A 22,280-nucleotide genomic window follows, 5' to 3' on the forward strand; every position below is an offset into this window, starting at 1 on the left:
TTATGTTCCAAGCTCGGCCCGGTCTGGTCTTCTTCAATAAACTACCCACTTCCAATAAACACTGACAATTTCAAAATTCCTGAGGATTTCGAAGTTTGCCTAGCTGGTCCCGCCGCTCGGCCACACCGACCGCCGCGTGGCGGTTTCTGTGTCTTCCGCGACCAATTTACCGCCGGTCTGCGGCTCGACATCAACAAACTTCTCCACGAGGGAGTGATGTACATTTTTGGGCTGAGTCCTATACGGACCCCACTTCCGACCGGCTTCGGTAAGAATTTTGCTTGGGCGCTTGCTTTAATTGCTAACTGATTTCTTCTCCTTTTCATGCAGCTGACATCGTCATGGACTCGGTGATGGCCGGCGTTCTGAAGAGAAAGGCAGCGGCGCTGGAGGCCGCGGCGGCAAAGGAAATGGAGGCGCTGGGTATTCAGCCGGTCGGTTCTCACGAAGGAGAGAGCGGCACCCAGACTGAATCGGCCGCTCCGGCCTCTCAACAGCAGGTAGCCAGCGGAGCTACCCCCTCCAGGGAACCAACGGCCCCAGAGGAAGGGTCCGTTCGGGAGGAGGAACAGCCACTGCAAAAGAGACGTCGGGTGGAGACTCCGCTGCGCTCGGCTACCTCCGCGGTCCAACCTTCCGACCGGGCCGCCGTGGCTGCTAAAGGCAAGGCGCCTGTACCCGAGACCATCTCGTCCGACCGGACTCCTTCTGACTGGGACGAGCTGCCTACTCCGGTCGAGGCCACTCCGGTCGACACTCTCCCCCCTGCTCGCCGTTCAGTCCAACGCTCAACCATCCATTCGCGAATTTCTGCGCCAGCTTCTGATCCCGGTCGGGCTATCCCTGGTCACGGCCGCACGGTACGAGTTACTCTTCATCTTCCAATCGAAGAGTTGCTACCAGAAGCCGACCGGCCCACCGCGCCCGAGCACACCATTACTTTGAAAGGGCCCCTCGCCGAGATGTGGGCCGACGCTCGGGCGCGAGTAGCACTGATCCCTCTACAGAACCTAGCCAACAGCCACATGCAAGCGGCTACGGGGGTAAGTTTGTTGTTTTTTGAAGTTTTGCCTGAATATTTCCGCTCGGCTTTTAACAACTGCGTCTTGTTTCAGAGATGGGTGGAAGAGATAGCAGTTGCCAGCCGCCTGGCTATGGCGGACGAGGAGATAAGGCAACTGCGGGCGGCGGGCGGTCCGAGCGGCTCCCAAGGCCCTTCCTACTCCGAGCTGCAAAAAGAACTAAAGAAAGCTCAAACTCTGCTGGCTGCTGAGCAGAAGAAAACAGCTGACCAGGCCCACGCCCTAGCCGAGTCCGAGCGACAAGTCAAGTCGCTTGACACAAAGATAACTCTGGCCACCACTCGGAAGAACACAGCCATCTCCGATCTGGAGAAGAAAAACGTGGAGGCCCGGGGCTTGGAGTTGAGGATAAAGGAGCTGACAGAGAAGCTTGACCGGGAGAAGGCAGGCCGCTCGGCCGATGCGGAGAAGATTGAACGTCTGAATGAGGCCCTCACAAGCTCCCAGGCGACCTTCAAAGAATACCAGGATGCCGAGCCGGGCCGAGTCGCCGCTCTCCGACAAAGCCACATCCGATCGCCCGAGTTCTCGGAGAAAATTTGCGAGCGGATGTACTCGGCTTTCGACTTGGCCATTAAGGCCACTGTGACCTACCTGAAGTCGAAGGGCCTTCTTCCGGATTCCACCAATATTCCGACCGGCGATCAGGTGGAGCTCCTCAACAACATTCCGAGGGACCTCTACGACTACATCGAGTAATTCTTGTAATATCGTCGCTCGGACGAACATGAACCTTTTTGTACTTAGGCCACTCGGCCTAAGGTTTTAATTTTAATGAAATGCTTTCCTTTCGTGTGTTCGACCTTTTTGCACTGTCCCCTTGCTAATACTTGTGTTGTCCGCTCGTCTGCTATCACTGTTTTCCCCAGCCCTTCCATTCGGCCGCATATCATTCTGTGTTGCTAGTAAGAATCGCTCGTCATAAGCCGATCAGAACCTATATACCTCGAGCCTGAGCGGAACTTAGCGTCGGTCTCTCGATATTTAACGTCGGAGCTCGACGGCATGGATATTTATAGCCGGACGACGCGGCTCTCGATCTTTAACGACGGAGCTCGTCGGTTCGTCCGCTCGGATTATTTATAGACGCCGGCTCGTCTCTCGATCTTTAACGACGGGGCTCGTCGGCTCGTCCGCTCGGATTATTTATAGACGCCGGCTCGTCTCTCAATCTTTAACGACGGAGCTCGTCGGCGCGGATATTTATAGCCGGACGGCGCGGCTCTCGATCTTTAACGACGGAGCTCGTCGGCACGGATATTTATAGTCGGACGGCGCGGCTCTCGATCTTTAACGACGGAGCTCGTCGGCGCGGATATTTATAGTCGGACGGCGCGGCTCTCGATCTTTAACGACGGAGCTCGTCGGCGCGGATATTTATAGCCGGACGGCGCGGCTCTCGATCTTTAACGACGGAGCTCGTCGGCGCGGATATTTATAGCCGGACGGCGCGGCTCTCGATCTTTAACGACGGAGCTCGTCGGCGCGGATATTTATAGCCGGACGGCGCGGCTCTCGATCTTTAACGACGGAGCTCGTCGGCGCGGATATTTATAGCCGGACGGCGCGGCTCTTGATCTTTAACGACGGCGCTCGTCGGCGCGGATATTTATAGCCGGACGGCGCGGCTCTCGATCTTTAACGACGGAGCTCGTCGGCGCGGATATTTATAGCCGGACGGCGCGGCTCTCGATCTTTAACGACGGAGCTCGTCGGCGCGGATATTTATAGCCGGACGGCGCGGCTCTCGATCTTTAACGACGGAGCTCGTCGGCGCGGATATTTATAGCCGGACGGCGCGGATATTTATAGCCGGACGGCGCGGCTCTCGATCTTTAACGACGGAGCTCGTCGGCGCGGATATTTATAGCCGGACGGCGCGGCCCTCGATCTTTAACGACGGAGCTCGTCGGCGCGGATATTTATAGCGGGGCGCGGCTCTCGATCTTTAACGACGGAGCTCGTCGTAGCGGATATTTATAGTGGACGGCGCGGCTCTCGATCTTTAACGACGGAGCTCGTCGGTAGCGGATATTTATAGCCGCCGGGCCGGCTCGATCTTTAACGACGGAGCTCGTCGGCGCGGATATTTATAGCCGGTCGGCGCGGCTCTACGGTTTAACGTCTGGGCTAGACGAGCTTGAAGGCTAACTCCTTACCAGGTCGAGCGACCTTGGCTTTCCTTTCCGCAGAGAATACTCAAAGTGCTTCCATCTTTCTACTTCGCTTAGCCGAACGGCTCAGGATCTACTTCGTCGAGTACTTTGGCTCGAATAATTCCCCCCGTCCGGACGGTACGGGGCCCTCGATACTTGATGACGATGCCTTACATTTGTTTCTTTGACTTTTCATTTCTGCATTTCAAGTATTCAGTCGAAAAATGTACACAGGATGATTTACATAGGCACACCTTTCACCCTGCCCGGTAAGGCTGGAGGTGGTTCGCGCTCCACGGCCTATCTAGCTGCCGACCGTCCTCATCCTCCAGATAATACGCGCCCGAGCGGAGCTTTTCGATGACTTTGAAGGGACCTGCCCAGGGAGCTTCAAGCTTGCCGACGTCGCCGACCGGCTTGACTTTCTTCCAGACAAGGTCGCCGACCTGGAATGATCGGGGAATGACGCGCCGGTTATAGTTTTGCTTCATTCGTTGACGGTACGCCATCAGCCGAACGGATGCTTTGGCACGCTCTTCGTCAACCAAATCCAGCTCCATATTCCTCCGCTCGGCGTTGCCTTCATCATAACATTGGACCCGGACGGACTCGACGTCGACTTCAACCGGAATGACCGCTTCACCGCCGTACACCAGATGAAAAGGTGTAACGCCCGTTCCTTCCTTAGGAGTCGTCCGGATGGCCCATAAAACGCCCGGCACTTCATCCGGCCAACTTCCTCCCACGTGGTCGAGCCGAGCGCGCAGAATACGGAGAATTTCCCGGTTGGCTACTTTGGCTTGACCATTGCTTTGGGGGTAAGCCACGGACGTGAAGTGTTGCTCGATGCCGTAGCTTTTGCACCAATCTTCCAGCACCTTCCCTGTGAATTGCCGCCCATTGTCGGAAACCAATCGGCGAGGGATACCGAACCTACAGTTGATGTGTTGCCAAATGAATTTTTTGACCATCTGTTCGGTGATCCTGGCTAGTGGCTCGGCTTCTACCCATTTGGAGAAATAATCGACCGCCACCAGCAAAAATTTCCTCTGCCCGGTCGCCATTGGAAAGGGACCCACAATATCCATTCCCCATTGATCGAACGGACATGAAACGGTTGATGCTTTCATCACCTCTGCCGGTCGGTGAGAGAAGTTGTGATACTTCTGGCATGAAAGGCACGTAGAGACGGTCCGGGCGGCATCCATTTGTAAGGTCGGCCAAAAGTATCCCGCTAGCAGAATCTTCTTGGCTAGTGATCGTCCGCCCGGATGTCCTCCGCATGATCCTTGATGTACCTCCTGGAGGATGTAAGCCGAATCTTCCGAGCTCACACACTTCAACAACGGACGAGAGAAAGCCTTCTTGTAGAGCTGATCGCCGATAAGTGTGAACCGACCGGCTCTCCTCCTGAGCAGCTGGGCTTCATCCCGATCGGCCGGTGTGGCTTCGGAGCGGAGGAACTCTATGATGGGCGTCCTCCAGTCGCTTGGAAACGCGAGGCTTTCCATCCGGTCGACATGCGATACCAGTAGTACTTTTTCAATAGGTTGCTGAATGGTGACCGGCACTATAGAACTTGCTAGCTTGGCCAAGTCATCTGCTGCCTGGTTCTCCGTTCTGGAAATTTTTTGAATAAGGACCTCTCGGAAAGTGGCTTTGAGTTTTTCAAAGGCTTCAGCGTAGAGCTTAAGCCGAAAGCTGTTCAGAAAGTTGCTGAGCGGCCAACTGTGAATCCGAATAGAGAGTCACCCGACTGGCACCCACATGCCGGGCTGCCTGCAATCCGGCTATGAGGGCCTCATACTCTGCTTCATTGTTGGTGGCCTTGTAATCTAGTCGGACGGATAGGTGCATCTTTTCTTCTTGAGGTGAGAGTAGCAATATTCCTATCCCACTTCCGAGCCGAGTGGAAGACCCATCCACATATATTCTCCACAGAGCTTCCGGCTCTGGCCTCTGCACTTCGGTCACAAAATCAGCCAAGGATTGCGCTTTGATCGCCGAGCGGGGCTGATATTGGATGTCAAATTCACTTAGTTCTGTCGTCCACTTGATGAGCCGTCCGGACGCTTCTGGATTCAACAGCACTCTTCCTAGTGGGCTATTCGTCCGGACGATGATGGTGTGAGCCAAGAAATATGGTCGAAGGCGCCGAGCGGCGAGAACCAAAGCGAAGGCCAACTTCTCGAGCCCGGTGTAACGAGATTCAGCATCTTTCAAAATGTGGCTTAGAAAATACACCGGCTGCTCTTCGCCGCTCGCCCTCACAAGTGCCGAGCCTACAGCATGCTCAGTTGACGACAGATAAATATAAAGTGACTCACCCCCGATCGGCTTGGCTAACACTGGCAGAGAATTAAGATATGTCTTCAATTCTCCGAACGCTCGGTCACATTCTTCATCCCACTGGAACTTAGTAGCCTTGCGCAGGATCTTGAAGAATGGAAGGCTCCGGTCGGCGGTTTTGGAGATGAATCTGGACAAAGCAGTTATCCGACCGGTCAACCGTTGAACTTCCCTTGTATTTCTGGGAGGCGGCATGTCTTGCAGAGCTTTCACCTTGCTGGGATTGGCTTCGATTCCCCGCTCGGTCACTATATATCCCAAGAAACGCCCCCCTTTTGCTCCGAACAAGCATTTCTGAGGATTTAGCTTGACTCCATATTTGCGTAGCGTTCGGAAGGTTTCTTCCATGTCCCTGAAGAGATCGGCCGCTCGGACCGATTTGATAAGAATGTCGTCCATATAGACTTCCAGATTACGCCCGATCTGCTCCTTGAACACCTTGTTCATCAAGCGTTGATAGGTGGCCCCGGCATTCTTCAAGCCGAACGGCATCACATTATAGCAATGTGTGCCGTCGGCCGTCACAAAACTAACTTTTTCTTGATCTTCACGGGCGAGCGGCACCTGATGATAGCCTTGGTATGCGTCGAGCATGCAAATCAATTCGCAGCCGGCCGTAGAGTCCACCAGCTGATCTATCCGTGGCAGAGGATAGAAGTCCTTGGGGCATGCTTTATTTAAGTCCCGGAAGTCGATGCAGACTCTCCACTTGCCGCCCGGCTTGGAGACTAATACTACGTTAGCCAGCCAGCTCGGGAACTGCACCTCGCGTATGTGGCCGGCCTCCAGAAGTTTTTCTACTTCCGCCCGGATGATGGCATTCTGCTCGGCACTGAAATCCCTTTTTCTCTGCTTTACTGGCCGAGCGTCCGGTCGGACATGCAACTCATGCTGTGATAGGCTCGGCGAAATTCCGGACAACTCATGTGTCGACCAGACGAAAACATCATGATTTCGTTGGAGGCATTGGATCAGCTCCTCCTTTTGCCCCTCCTCCAGATCAGAAGCGATAAAAGTCGTGGCCTCCGATCGAGTCGGATGGATCTGAACCTCCTTCTTTTCATCATAAATTAAAGCAGGAGGTTTCTCGGTTATGGCGTGTACCTCGGTTCGGGGCGCCTTCCGAGCGGAACAAGCTTCTGCTCGGACCATCTCTATATAGCACCGCCGAGCTGCTAGCTGATCTCCACGTACTTCTCCTACTTTGTCCTCCACGGGGAACTTTATCTTCTGGTGGAAGGTTGAGACAACCGCTCGGAATTCGCCGGTCGTCCCAAAATGACGTTGTAGGACGAAGGAGAGTCTACCACCACGAAGTTTATTGCCCTGGTCCTCCTGAGCGGCTCTTCTCCCAATGAAGTAGCCAGCCGAATTTGTCCGACCGGCTGAACTTCGTTGCCCGTAAACCCGTAGAGCGGGGTCGTCATGGGAAGTAGCTCGGCTTGATCAATTTGCAGCTGATCGAACGCCTTCTTGAATATGATGTTGACTGAGCTCCCTGTGTCAACAAATATGCGGTGAATAGTATAATTTGCTATTACCGCTTTAATGAGCAGAGCGTCGTCGTGGGGCACTTCTACTCCTTCTAAGTCTCCGGGCCCGAAAGTGATTTCCGGTCCACTTGCCCGCTCTTGACTACAGCCGACTGCGTGGATCTGCAGCTGTCGGACGCCCGCCTTTCTGGCTCGGTTGGAGTCTCCTCCGGTCGGCCCGCCAGCGATAACGTTGATCTCGCCCCGGGAAGTGTTGCTCCTGTTTTCCTCTTCCAGAGTGGACGGTCGTGACCGTTCTCTGGACGCCCGGCGATTCTCCTGTCTTGGAGATCTATGCCGATCGGGTGTCTGTTGATGTCGCCTTTCGGTGCGGGCCCGGTTGGCTTCATGGGTCCTTTGTCTCCTGTCGATGGGAGGAGACCGTCGTTCGGCTCTCCTGGGAACGGGATTGGCCACGAAGGGAAGACTTCGACAATCCCTCGTGTTGTGCGTATCCGCCTGGTGGAAGGAGCAGAACATAGGGGTCCACCTCTTCTTTGGCTTGGGCCGAGCGGCAGCCACTTCTTGTACGTGCGATCTGGCGTGGGGGGATCGAATTGCTTCGGTCCTCGGTCCTCGGTCCTCTGGGTGGCTGCTGAGCGGCGTGTTGTTTCCGCTCGGCATGAACAGGTGCACGCTCGGTTGGAGTTTCCTTTTTCCGAGCGGCTTGCGCTTCTTCCACGTTTATGTATTCGTTGGCCCGATGCAGCATGTGATCATAATCTCGGGGCGGCTTCCGGATGAGCGACCGGAAGAAGTCCCCATCCACAAGGCCTTGTGTGAAGGCATTCATCATCGTCTCCGATGTGGCCGTTGGGATATCCATCGCCACCTGGTTGAATCGCTGGATGTAAGCTCGAAGCGATTCTCTCGGCTCTTGCTTGATGGCAAACAAGCTGACACTTGTCTTCTGATAACGTCGACTGCTGGCGAAGTGGTGGAGGAAGGCCGTTCGGAAGTCCTTGAAGCTAGTGATGGATCCGTCCGGCAGCCTCCGAAACCACCGTTGAGCCGATCCCGAGAGAGTGGTAAGAAAGACTCGGCACTTTACTCCATCTGTATACTGATGGAGCGTAGCTGTGTTATCGAACTTACCCAGATGATCATCCGGGTTCGTTGTTCCATTGTACTCGCCGATCGTCGGAGCCACGTAGTGCTTGGGCAGAGGGTCTCGTAGAATAACCTCCGAAAATTGGCGATTGATCCGCTCGGGAGATGAGTCCGCCCGGGGAGCTTTCCCTTTTCTGTCATCCCGCCTTGGCATCTCGTCTGAAGAAGATCCCCTATCTCTTCGAGCTGGTACGGCTTCAGGGGTGCGAAACAAGGCTCGGTGGAATGCGACGGTGGCTGGAGGTGCTTCCGCTCGACCACCTGACGCAGATGTTGCTTGTTGCTCAGGCCGCTCGGCTGCTGCTTTCTGTTTTTGTTCCACAAGTTTGGCGGCCCTTATCTCGACCAGAGCTTCGAGTTCTTCCGTCGAAAGCGCCACCGTGTGTTGTCGTCCAGCCTCATCCATTGTTTCCAGTCGGGTGCAGGAGCGTTCCCACAGACGGCGCCAATTTGATCCTGTCCGAACCAGAAGTCAACAGACGCTGGGCATGTGGCACTCTTCGGCTCGCTGATGTAGACCTCCCACTGGTGGCGCGCCGCTCCGGCTAGCCTGCACAGAAGTCGAGCCGGGAAGGGGTTCCCGGCGGCGACCCTCCGACGCTCAAGTCAGATAAGCTACGATGAACGAAGTGGCTTCCAAAGTCTCTGAATGCGTACCTCCGGCGAAGTCTGAGGCTCTTTATATAGAGTTGTGAAGGGTTAGGGCACGCATACCGAGGTGCATATGTGTCCTCTGTCCTTTCCTCGGTATGCAGTTGTCAGAAAGCTCACCTGACCCATACCGCTACAGTCAAAGCATGTCCTCGATGGGACAGCAGAATCCCCTGTCACAAGATTTGGAGCATGGCCTACACGTAAAACATACCTGCTGTCAGAAAAAGACCTCCCTTGTCCTTTTCCCCATTGCTTCAGATCTAGCGTCCGGGCGGACAACTCCCTCAACATCCGGCCGGACATCCGCAGTGGTTTACTTGTTCTTTGTGGAGACTAATAAACAGGGGTGCTTTATGACTGTGGTCGGTCAAAAGGTCAGCTCGGTCCATGACCTTTTTAACTGAGCGTCGGAACCCCGATTTGACAGGGTGCCTTCCAACCATAAGTGCGAGCCGGCCAGACCCGTCCGGATATTCGATTCCATCGGCCCGGCCGTCTATGGTCGTCCGTCCGGTCGGACCACACTCCTCCCGGATGGGCGGCTACTCTGGTGACTTCCACTCGGCGTTGACATTGCAAGAGAGAGGGGGGGCCGCTCTTACCACCGGAACATTTTGTTTTCTGTCAAACGCTGGGCCCCTTTCCAATTTTATATTGGTAGTAATCCAATCATTTTGCAGCAGATCGCCGCCATCTGCGGTCTTCGTCCTCAATATATTGATTAATGTCACAATCCACGGCCCTAATAGCGCTGCTGCTGTCTGTGGAAGATGAGCGGGCACTCTACACTTGTTCACATTGGAGCAACCCAAACTTTAATTGCCGCTTGTGTTCTTTAATACAGATCGGATCCAACTACCACATGCGTGAAGAAGCTCGTCCAACAAAACAAATAGGAGACGGACGACTTGGTGATCAAACGCACAATTTATTAGATGGAAAGTCCTTTCAATTCTAATTGTGTATGGAGGTAGGAATTGGTGTGCTCGTAAATGACATCTTCATTAAAAAATAATCATCAACAAAAATGTTAGTCAATACTTATAAATAAGGCCATAAAGTTATATTACATGCCTCGCGTGGCTGAATTCTACTGCATGCACGCCATCCATCAATGGCTTTGACTAACTTATGAAAGCTACTGGGAAAAAGGTGGTGGACACCGTCCGTACCCAAACAGCCAATCCCACTCCGGTCGTTAATCCACCGAGGCAGTGTGCAGCCGACCGGATTGGACCTAATTTCTGCACAAATGTTCGTGCAAACAGGGGCGGATCGAATTGTTTGGAAAAAGCAGTGCAGACGGCGAGACGGTACGCGGAAAAGGACTGGCCGCGGAAGCACTGCCACTCATGTCAAGTACTGGCCCGAGTCAAGAAAGCTCACTGAGACGTGGTCAATACTATAGCTAACCAGCACACACTGATCATCATCCACCTGCATCAGCTATTCCTACCACCGACTCTCGGCTGTGGAGAACTATCCGACTCTCTCTGTGCGGCCGTCCATTTGTCCTCGAGAAACCTTGGGATTTCATGAGCATTTATGCATGTTCGTTTATGCGGGTGAGCAAATATCTGCTGTAGCAGAGGTGGCAGGAGTGTTAAGGATTGAGGGGTGTAAGATGGGCACGTGGGAGGAGGACGTCAGTCCGCTATGTCAAGTAAAATTATCATACATCACTCCACCGTAAAAAAAAAAAAAAAAAAAAAAATCTCAATAACACTTAATTTCATATTTTTTTTTATTATTTACATTATATAAAAAAAAAATAATCCGATGCACGAAGTTCCTATCATGCGGGATCTCGAGAATGATCCATTATACGCAATCTTATCTTATTTTTTTACAAAAAAACTATTTCCAGGATTCAAACTCATGTCCTCTTAGTTACATGGAAACAACTTTATCAATGCACAAGGCTCACCTTCCCTTTACATTATATATATAATTAAAAAAAACCCCATGATGTGGATATGGGTTAGGGGTGGAGATGTAATTAAACGGATATGGAGGGGCAGTTTTGTCTTTGGGTTGCATAGGGTTTTAAGGGAAAGGAGACTGTAGCATGCAAGGGGAGGGGGGGTTCGTTTGGAGCTTCCGCCGCCAGCAGAGCTTCCTCTACCTTCTCCTCCTTGTCGGCTCCGACGCCGGCCATCGCCGGTCTTCACCTCTTCTCGTCTCCCTCTCACCGTGCCGCTACCTCCCTCTCACGATCCTCGCCGAAGCCGCCGTTGGCCGCTACACCTGCTCCTCTCCACCTCCTCCTCCTTCGTCTCTCTCGACGACACCATCGACAGGAGATGCTCGGGAGGGGGGTTGACGCCGACGAAGCCGTCGGCGCTACAGCCCCCACCACATCCCTTTCTCTCTATCTCGCAGCCCTAGCCGCTTGAGCTCACCAGCCGGACCGACAGCCTCTCTATCCCTCCTCCTCACGACATCGCCGCTAGATGCACGCCGCTGCCACTTCCTCTCTCGCCGGCAGCAACTTCCAGCCACCACTTCCTCTCTGCTCCCCTTGCGCATCACGACCCCCATTGCGAATGTCGGCAGCCCTTTCTCCTTCTCCGTGTCGACATCATATTTGTCGGAGTCGTGCCCGGCACTACTGTTCACCCTCATAGTTAGGGCCTTTGCGACGCAGTTGTTGCTCCCTCCGTGTTATGGTTAAGGGTCGCCGCTTTTAAGATTCCAACGCTTATACGGCGTAGCTTCCTCGTCGTTGTAGGCCCCCACCTGCGTGCCATTATTGTGTTCCGATTTTGTGTCGATCTAGCTTGTGCCATGTGTTCCAACCTATGCGTTGCGCCTGTTTGTATGTCGTTTCCCGGCCTGCGTGCCGATCGCATGTCCCGGCCTACGTGCTGATCTCGTATCCCGGCCTGCGTGTCGATCTCATATCCTGGCCTGCGTGCCGATCTCATGTCTCGGTTTTCGTGTCGAAGTCATATCCCGGCTTGTGTGCCGATATTCTATCCCGACCTGCATGCCGATGTCGTATCCCGATCTGCGTGCCGATATTATATCCCGACCTACAGCTCGTCTTCCGGGTCCGTACCTCGTTCAGCTTCTCGTCGTCAGATCCAGCTCTCCATCCTGATCGGGCGTCGTCTACTCTTTCGGGTCCCGACAACTCGCATCGCGTCCCATCCGAGGGCGCCCCCCTGGGCCAGGGTACATTCCTCGTTCATATTCCATATGCATTTTCATTATTTTATGGCTTAGTCTGTTATTTATATGTTCGTTGGATCGACCTCGAGCCTCGAGATACCAGAGACCGGGGGGACCCGGTCGCTGGCTGCAGGGTAGCATTGACCAGAGGACTTCTGAAGACTTGGTCAACACGAAAGTCATCTCAGCACACTCCCCTCCGGGGCGTCACGACTCAGTCAACATTCTCGCCACCTCACCCAGCGGTCCATCTGACTCAGCTTCCAAACGGGATCAAATTTGACGCCGTCTGTGGGAACATCCTTCACCTGTTCTGGAATGTGAAGATGGACGACGTCAGGAGGTTCTCTACTATTATCACAATCCCGGAGGAGCTCGATGCACATATTATTTTCTATCCTCACTCCACCGGTATTCGGGAGTCGAGGGATCGAGTGGAGCTTCAGCTGGCTGACAGGTTAGTTTTTCCGTTATGTTTTTTCCCTGACTCCACGGGTATTCGGAAGTTAAGGGACCGAGACAAACCCTTAGCCGGTTGGCACGGCTTCCCGATCAGGTACGCTACAAGCTCTGCTCCTTTTTTACGATTATAGGAACTGATATAGCTCCCTGATAAGAGAGTAAAATCCTAGTTCCTTGGTCAAAGACTATGGTCTTCGATTTTTGATCGGACACTAGGGGCCCAGCTCCCCGCACATACACTTGGGACACAGCTCCCTGCTCATGCACTAGGGATATAGCTCTCTGATTATTGACTCGCAGTACGACTTCCCGATCAGGATCTAAGGGCCTCGCTCTTTGATTACAGGCTAGGGGCATTACTCTCTAATTAGGGATCAGGGGCCCAGCCCCCCGATCAATTGTATTATAGGCTCTGTACCCTTCGCCATGAGGCTTTGCATCCTCTTACTACTACTGGCTCTGCACCCTTTGCCATGAGGCTCGGCATCCTCTTATTGCTACAGGCTCTGCACCCTTCGCCATGAGGCTCTGCATCCTCTTACTACTATAGGAACTTCACTCTATTATTATTATATGCTCTGCATCCTTCACCTGTTTTGCAGTTTCTTACATCTACAGGTGCTGCTACCTGCATCCACAGTACTCTGCTTCCTTCTATGGTTATGGACTATGTTTCCTTATATCGGCTTCCCGCTTTTTATCCTCCCCCCTCTCTCCACGGGTATTCGGGAGTTGAGGGACCGAGATAGATCCTCAGTCGGTTGACACCACTCCGCGATCAGGTATGATACGCGATCAGGTATGACAAAGGCTTTATTCCCTCATGTTGCTACAGGCTTCGCTTCTAGGGGCTTCAAGGCTTATCCTCCCCTGTTCGGGGTCGAGATATCACCACTTGTCTCGGACCAGAGTATCACCACCGGTCTCGGATCGGAGTATCGCTAATGATCTCTCGGTCGGGCGGTCAGACCAATTCCCGGTCGGGCTTCCAGACCAATTCCCGGTCGGGCTTCCAGACCAATTCCCGGTCGGGCCTCTAGATCAATTCCGGGTCAGGCCTTCAGATTGCTTTTTTGTCAGGCCTTAAGATTGTTTCCCGATCAGGTCTCCAGATCGAGTCCTGGTCAGATCTCCAGATCAATTCCGGGTCAGGCCTTCAGATTGCTTTTTTGTCAGGCCTTAAGATTGTTTCCCGATCAGGTCTCCAGATCAAGTCCTGGTCAGATCTCCAGATCAATTCCGGGTCAGGCCTTCAGATTATTTTTTTGTCAGGCCTTAAGAATGTTTCCCGGTCAGGTCTCAGAATGTTTCTCGATCAGGTCTCCAGATCAGGTTCTGGTCAGACCTTCAGATCAATTCTTGGCCAGGTCTCCAGATCAAGTGCTGGTTAGGCCTCCGGATCAACTTCCTGTCGGGATTCCAGACTCTCGCCCCAGTGCGAGTTATAAGTAAGCTTGGCTCTCACGCCCAACGACCTTCCAGGTCGGTTGTCCCAGACTCTCATCTCAGTATGAGTTATAAGTGAGCAAAGTTCTCACGTCCAACGACCTTCCAGGTCGGCTGTCCCAGACTCTCGCCCTAGTGAGAGTTATAAGTGAGTAAGGCTCTCACGACCAACGACCTTCTCGGTCGAGGCAATGATTTTCTCGGTCAGTACTTCTTATATTCGCCGACGCAAAATGCAGCAAGCCAAGTTATCGTACCGGATTGGTCAGTAAGCCGTATTTCAAGGGTTCTTGCTAAATATGAAATCTCGCAAGCACATCTTCAAGCATCTCATTTGCTTTGGCTAAAGGCTTATATGTTATGAGGTAAAAAGAAGATGGGGTAAGCAAGCTATGCTAGAAATATTAGACAAACGCAGGTGTTCTATAAAAACATGATGATACCCGAGCAATAGAATGTGGGGTTACACCATGAGTGGAACGCAGAAAATAGGCTTTATTCCGTTAAATCAGAGGTACATTTTTCAAGGGTTTACATGACTACCAGAGCCAGAGGTTTGATCCTTTCTAGCCAGATGAGCTTGGGCTTTAGTTAAATCTTCTTTAATAAGATCGATGGTGCACTTCAATTGCCCGATAGTCTCATCTTTGATCCGTCCTTCCTCTTTCAGAAGAGCCACCTCATCTTCATGCTTTATCTTCAGATAAATAATATAGTCTCTTTCAGAAGAGCCACCTCATCTTCATGCTTTATCTTCAGATAAATAATATAGTGCACCTGGCTCTGGAAGTCTGATTGAGCTTTAAGCTTGAGGGCGATTTCGGCTCGGGTTCTAGATTTGGCGGCCAGTCATAGACTTTCCATTTCGTGAGTAAGGGACGCTTGAAGATCTCTGCTTGTAGTCATCTCCAGCAGGATTTCTTCTTTTTGAGCCAGTAATTCCGTTAGAGCTGCAATTTGTTGAAGCGAGGCTTCCTCTTTCTGAGCTGATAACTCCAGTAGATGGGAAGTTTGCCGAAGTAAAGAAGCAAGTTCGCTAGGTTCTGTCAAAGCTGCAATTTGTTGAAGTGAGGCTTCCTTTAGAACTTGCTAAATTATGCAAAAAAAATTAAATGAATTGTTGGAGTCAGGGTATGTCCGACCATACAAAGCTCCTTTTGGTGCACGATGTTGTTCCAAAAGAAATGAGATAGTGGCTTGAGGATGTGTGTAGATTATAGGGTCATGAACAAAGTGCCAATAAAGAACAAGTATCATGTTCCGTTGGTGCAAGATCTGTAGGACAGATTGAGCACGACATCATGGTTTACAAAACTTGATTTGAGATCAAGTTATTTGCAAGTCAGAATTATAGGAGATGAAGTCAAAACAACATGTGTGACTCATTATGGTTCCTACGAGTTTCCTGCCATGCCCTTTGATTTGACAAATGCCCTGCTACCTTTTGCAATTTGATGAACGAGGTGTTATATGACTTTCTTGACAATTTTATTATAGTTTATTTGAATGATATTGTAATCTACAGCAAGTTGCTGGAAGAATACTTGGAGCACTTGGGGATGGTGCTCGATCGGCTAAGGAAGTATCAACTCTTTGTGAAGCAAGAGAAGTCTGAGTTTGCTAGCCAAGAAATAATATTTTGGGGGCACATGGTTAGTAATTGTCATGTCCAGATGGATCCAAAGAAGGTGATTGTCATTGTTGAGTGACAACCTCCTTCAACACAAACTTATTGAAAAAGAATGTGTGGTAGGAATGGCTAGATGAATGCAAAGAAGAATTCAAGAAATTGAAGATGGCTATAGAATCTGAACCAATGTTGAGCTTACTAAACTTCGAGTTGCCTTTCGAAATGCATATTGATGTTTCTAATAAAGCAATTGGTGGTGTGTTAGTGCAGGAAGGTCATCTAGTTGCCTTTGAAAGTAGAAAACTCAATTCAGCTAAACAAAAATATTTTGCACATGAGAAGGAAATGGTTGTCGTTATTCATTGCCTATAGGTTTGGAGCATATATTTGTTGGGAACAAAATTTTTTATGAGAACTGATAATGTTGCTAACACTTTCTTAGTCACTCAAAAGAAATTGTCCCCTAAGCAGGCTTGTTAGCAAGAATTCTTAGCTGAATATGATTTTGTTTGGGAGCATAAACCTGACAGGCACAATCCAATTACAGATGCATTGAGTCGGAAAGAAGTTCTTGTCACTTTCTATTCTATCACAAGAGTAGAATCGAATATGCCGGAAAGAATTAAGGTTGTTGCTACGAATGACACAATTACTTATGGGAAGTTGATGCAACAAGTAAGAGATGGGATAATACGGCAGTACTAGATCAAGGATGATCTCTTGATTTACAAAGGGGGAGAATGTTCGTACCTGCAGTGGGTGGTTTACAGAGAGAGTTGCTGAAAGAAACTCATGACCCACAATGGGTTGGGCATCCAGGTATTGAAAGGATGCTTGCTCTTTTAGCCTGTTCTTACATTTGACCGAATATGGAAAATAATGTGGAGGCTTATGTCAAAACTTATCTTGTGTGCCAACAAGACAAGACATGGCGAAAGAATGAAGCGGGATCACTCCAACCACTGCTTATTCCAGAAAAACCTTAGGTTTATGTTTTTATGGACTTTATTAGCGGCTTCCCAAAGGTTGATGGCATGTCTTCCATCATAGTGGTGGTAGACAAATTCTCAAAATATGTAGTATTTATTGCGGCTCCTTCAGCTTTCCCTTCTAATGTTGTTGCGGAATTATTCTATCGTAACGTAGTAAAGTTTTTCGATTTACCTAATGATATTGTGAGTGATAGGGATACTTGATTTACAAGGAGATTCTGGACTTCCTTGTTTAATATGATGGGGGCCAATCTCAAATTATCTACGACTAACCATCCTCAAATTGATGGATAGACCGAAAGAATCAATCATGTACTTGAAGAGTACCTGCGGCATTATGTTACAACAAGTCAAAAGAATTGGTTGGAGTTGTTAGATAGTGCACAATTCTGCTACAATTTGCACAAGTCCTCAATCAAGGAAAGGAGTCCCTTTGAGATAGTGTTGGGTGAGCAGCCAACAACTTCTGCGAAGATAGCTAAGCAAAAATCTGGAGGGAAATGCCCTGTAGCATATACATATGCAAGGGAAAAGCAAGAGTTGCTCGAGGAAGCCTAAGACAGTTTGCGAAAAGCTACTGATAAGAAGAGAAGACCCTTAGAATTCTCTGTTGGTGATAAAGTTTTGTTGAAACTCACTCCTCAAATCTGGAAGAGAATTAATTAGTAGCAAGAATACTCATCGAGGGCTAATTGTCAAGTATGACGGACCAATTGTGGAGAAAGTTGGTAATATGGCTTACAGGTAGAATTTGCCTGAAAGGCTAAAGGTACATTATACATTTCATATAAGTTTCTTGAAATAGTTTCATGCAGATGAAATAGATCCATCAAGAAGCAATGCCAAGAGAGTTCCACCAGTTGTAAGGAAGTAATTTAGCGATGATGTTGAGAAAATCCTGGACCATAAAATATTCGGAATGAGCAAGAAAAATAGAAAGACAGAATTCTTGGTTCTTGGGAAAGGAAGACCCAAATCAAAAGCTACATGGAAAAGGGATATTACACTTTGGCAATTTGAAAAGCAAATTCAAGTATACTTACAGAAGTGTTCGACAACGACATCGAGTTCTTCTGGTGGAGGTGGTTTGTTAGCCCCTTAACTCAATGATAAGGCTGGACACAAGGATTGACTCGTTGCTCCTTGGATCTAGCATATTGGGCATGTGCACAAGGCATGCCAAGCAGTGGGTAGATTTGTGGCAACGGACGGGGGTTGTCCAAGCACAAGTTGAACGGGAGGTCAACTTGACTATGGCGAATAAATGTGAAGGTTGGATGCGTGGAATCTGAGCATTTGGCCAAGCACAGCTTGCAAAAAAAGTTGAGTCATGGCATGCGGCAAGTGCATATGATGAAGCATGAAGGATGGTGCAACAAGGGGCTGTTTTGCCCATGCCCATGAAGTATAAACATGAGTCAAGCACAAGGGTGCAAGCTGTCCTTTAGCATGGTGCCAAAGCATTAAGTGATGTGGATGACAGTTGGGACATGTGACATGGCAGTTTGACGAAACTACCTTGCAATCGCTTGTAACCGTCGAGCTAACTTCTACCTATGTATTATAAATAGGCAATGTTGGGCAATGACGAAGCAGAGAGGAATATACGAGCAAATCTGTTAAGAGAGTCCACTTGTAATCCTTTAGTGTTAATACAAAAAGGTTGAGAGTTTTCTTATACGTCTGGGCATTCTTGTTGATACTTGTATTGTGCCTTTGTCTTGTGCATTCTCTTACACTTTGATGGTGCATTTGTAGGCTGAATCAAGTGTGGTACTGGGTCACCGTGAAAGAAATTTCAAAGATAGAAATTATCCCTGGAACACCGTGGGAGATCTAAGTTTTGAATTTAGATGCACTAAATTTAGTTGACTCGTATGCAAACAACTCAAATTTATTTTTTCTATGATCTCAAATCTAAAGTAAACACCTCTAGTGGTCTTTCGTAGTTTAAAATGATTAGCTATAAATTGAGTAAAGGATTAATGGTAGTTAATGACCATTACTCAAGTTAATTATAAATGCTATAAATTGAAAATCTTAGCAGACAGATCTTTTATTACTGTTTTTCCTTTATCTTTTTTACTTTTTCAATGACAGCGTTCAGTTCAGTTTATCATGAATAATTAGTACTACAAATTTGTATTGAACATAGATCTATGTTACGCTCAACGACTCCAATATGGCTTTCCAACTTCCTTGGTTCATTTTCCCATGTCATCTTCAGCTCGTCTTCCGACCTCCTTTCATGCAGGCATCCCATGTTGCTCGACATGCAGCCTCTCAAGTCACTCAAGAGTTTAGCTTCTCGACCACTAGGAGACTAATTCGGGAGATGAATGCCCAGACTCATAGGCCGACCACCGATCAAATCTCGTCAATAGTTATCCTTTCAAAATTTTCATTTCACTATAAGAAAATCGGTAATTCTTGTTGGCCAGAATTGGCCAGCTAGAATTCTTTATCCTCCAATTAGAATGCATGTATGTACATGCATGTAATTAATGTACACAGATGATATTACTAAAATATCCATGTGTACACTTGCATGTATTGATTCTAGCTGACCAGATTCTGGCCATTTAGCATTACCCTAAGAAAATATCATACAGTATACCGTAAAAATTCAAACTATGAATATTTGAGAAATTATTTGAGCATCTTGTCATCACGTCACGACTTAAGTAGGGATTAGGGATGGTAATGGGGAGGATTTAAACTTGGTCCCATATTAAATTCGTCATATTCGAGACGGATTTAAAGTCAATCAAATAGTTTATAATTTAAAATTAAATGCATCGAATTTAATAAGACAGTATGGATTTACATACCCACCTCATATATATATATATATATATATATATATATATATATATATATATATATATATATATATATATTTGTTATCCTGCGCGACGCCACAGTGCACGACTGTGCGCGCCGCGCAGGATAACATCTGTTTTTATTTTTTTTTTATTTTTTTTTTAAATTTATGAATTAAAAAATAATTGAAAAAAATAAAAAATAAAATTTTTTTTTAAGAATTTATTTGTAGGGTTCAGGCTTTGGCTATAGTGTTAAAATTATTTTTTTTTTAGATTTTACCTATGAGGTTTAGGCTTCCCAATTAGGTTATAGTGTTTGGTTTTAAAAAAAATTTAAAATGAAATTAATTTAAGCATTTGTATTGTAATATGTTAAGGGGATATATTAAGGTATTAAAAATTTATATAAGGAAATGTTAAAATTTTTAATTAATTTTTTAAATTTAAAATATTAAAAAAATAAAAAAAAAACGAGTGATCTGCGCGTTATATATAGTGTTTTTATTTTTTTCAATTATTTTTTAATTCATAAATTAAAAAAAAAATAAAAACAGTTGTTATCCTGCGCGGCGTGCTGTGGCGTCGCGTAGGATAACACACATACACATATATATATATAATAATAATAATAACTTAGGGTCGAATTATATCTTTTTTTAAGCTTAGCGGATTTGTGGGTTATGAACCCGTTGAGTTTTGAGCAAGGTTGGGGCGAGACGAGTTGAAAAATTAGGCGAGGCAGATTCGGATTCGAGTCTATTTTTTTCTAGCGGAGTGGATTCTGGGATTGGTCAAACCCGGTTTGAATATGTCCCGTTGCAATCTTTAGTATGGATGATAATTTTCTCTAAATCTGATAGAGGATCCAATATCAAATTGAATGGAGAAAAGGAGGGATTAATATCCTACTCGAATATTAAATATTTTTATTAATATTAGAAGTTATATAGTTGTTTAATTTATTTTTTAAGTATATATTTTTTTAATATATTGAAAAGATAAAAATATAAAAAATATATGATCGTTTAATAATTATAGATATAAGTATGGATATTATGAGTATAAAGATGAAGAATATACCATCCAATCCAAATCCGATCGACATCCCTAAGCCCACAAACAAATCCACACAAACTATTGTTTACGCTTAATTGAGTTAATTGTTCATGTCTGAGTCCAAAACCATCTAATTGTGAGCGAGTCATTTTCGCATTGAAATTGATCAACTTGGACTAAGTTTGAGATAAGATTTGATTCGGATAGAAGTAAAGATCTATGGACACACACCATCCTAATTGTACAACAGAATTTTGATTTGGGATTTAACAAATTAATGAATGATAGATAATACGCGCGTAAACAGATACGTCATCACCACCGCCTTCCACCGCCGCCGGTTATCACTGCCGGGCGAAAGAGTGGCTGCCGAATCCCTTGGTAATACTGAGCAAGGCCGGGTTGAAGCGCAGGCAGCCGAAAAGGCTCTGCCGGTAGGGCAACGCCGTCTTCTTCCTTTGATCCTCCGCCGCCGCCCTGTTCGCCGCGTAGTGCATCTCGTGCGAGAACGCGCCCACCCTCCTCATCGACCCACCTGTCGACGACCGGGAGCTCGAATTCTTCGAATCCAATTTCGCCGAAATATCGACTTTGTTGCTTAGCGACGGCGACAGAGTGTACTTGCTCAGCGGGTCCTTGCTCCGGTTCCCGGTGGCGCGGCCCTCGGACGCGCTGCGGAACAGGAGCAAGTCCTTCAACCGCCACTTCTTGCTCCCGTTGACGCTCTTCAGGGGAACCGCCGCCGGAGCGGTGGAGGCAGGGGAGTCGGGAATCATCGTCGTCGTCTTAAAGGAGAAGCCCCCTTCTCCTCTGAGGGGAGATAGCGATCTCGATCCCTTCCGGTTTCTTGAGAAAGAGAAAGAAGGGAGGGGATCGAGTGGCGCCTTCTCCCTCTCCCTCCCTCGCTCCCTCGTGGCCTCCACCATCGAGTGGCGCTCTTCCCGCGCCACCACTCTGCTTCGGTGGCGGGGCGACCATAATCCCTTCGACGAGGCAGGCGAGGAGACCCTGCTGCTCCCCTCTCCGGCGCCCTCCGGGAAGTGCAAGCGAGGAGGGAGCTTGAGCGGCCGGATCTTCCCTTCCTCGAAGAGCTCGTCAGCGGCGGTGAGCGCCGGAAGGCCGTCTTTGTCAAGATGGCCGCTGAAGTCGAAGGAGAATTCGTAGCCCCCGTCGGAGGCGAACTCTCCATCCTCCTCCTCTTTGTCCGTGCCGGGCTTCTCCTCCCAGCGGAAGGGGATGCCGGAGGAGGCGAGCGGAGGAGTTGAATTGGCGGAGGCGACGGCGTCGAAGTGCGCATAAATCAAGGAGGCGCGGGTGGGGCTGGTGGGAGCGCTGGTGTAGCGGCGGAACAGGTCGAAGGGGTCGCCGGAGGCGTGGTGCTTGGGGCTCGACGGCGCGCTCACGTACGGGGTGGTGCACGCGCTGTCGAAGTGGACGTCTGCCGCCGGAACCGCCACCTCCATCTCTTCTGATCTCTTCACCCCCGCCGCCGTTCTGTTTCGTGCAGTCTCTCCTCAGTGCCCAATCATCCTCTTAAATGGATGGGGATGTCATCGACGAAGAAGGTGAGAGGAAACGAGGGAACAGACACCAAAGAGGAAAAGACACGAAATCTTGTACTGGATTTTTTGGTTGGCAGCTAAATTCTGAGCCGCCTTTTTCCTACTCTTCTCCGTTTTCTTTCATTTATTTATTTCTATTATTCACGAGCTGGCTACTTGATTTTGATATGATATTAAGAGTTCATAATATAATTATATAATGATACAAATTTCAATAATTGTAGGCAAATAGGGTTGGCGGATGGAGCCG

The 22,280-nt window shown here is 48.8% G+C and overlaps 1 protein-coding gene across 1 annotated transcript; it reads right to left on the reverse strand.

Moving 5' to 3' along the window:
* Positions 1-20,616: 20,616 nt before the first annotated feature.
* On the reverse strand, positions 20,617-22,074 carry LOC121991658. The gene has a single exon (XM_042545647.1). It carries the CDS (start codon positions 21,929-21,931, stop codon positions 20,813-20,815), a length of 1,119 nt encoding a protein of 372 aa, XP_042401581.1. The 5' UTR covers positions 21,932-22,074; the 3' UTR covers positions 20,617-20,812.
* Positions 22,075-22,280: the final 206 nt, after the last annotated feature.

The sequence above is a fragment of the Zingiber officinale genome, chromosome 6B, assembly GCF_018446385.1.
Source record: "Zingiber officinale cultivar Zhangliang chromosome 6B, Zo_v1.1, whole genome shotgun sequence".
Lineage (NCBI taxonomy): Eukaryota > Viridiplantae > Streptophyta > Magnoliopsida > Zingiberales > Zingiberaceae > Zingiber > Zingiber officinale.

Coding starts and splice junctions, on each gene's coding strand:
- LOC121991658 (XM_042545647.1), bottom strand. CDS start 21,931: ATGGAGGTGGCGGTTCCGGCGGCAGACGTCCACTTCGACAGCGCGTGC.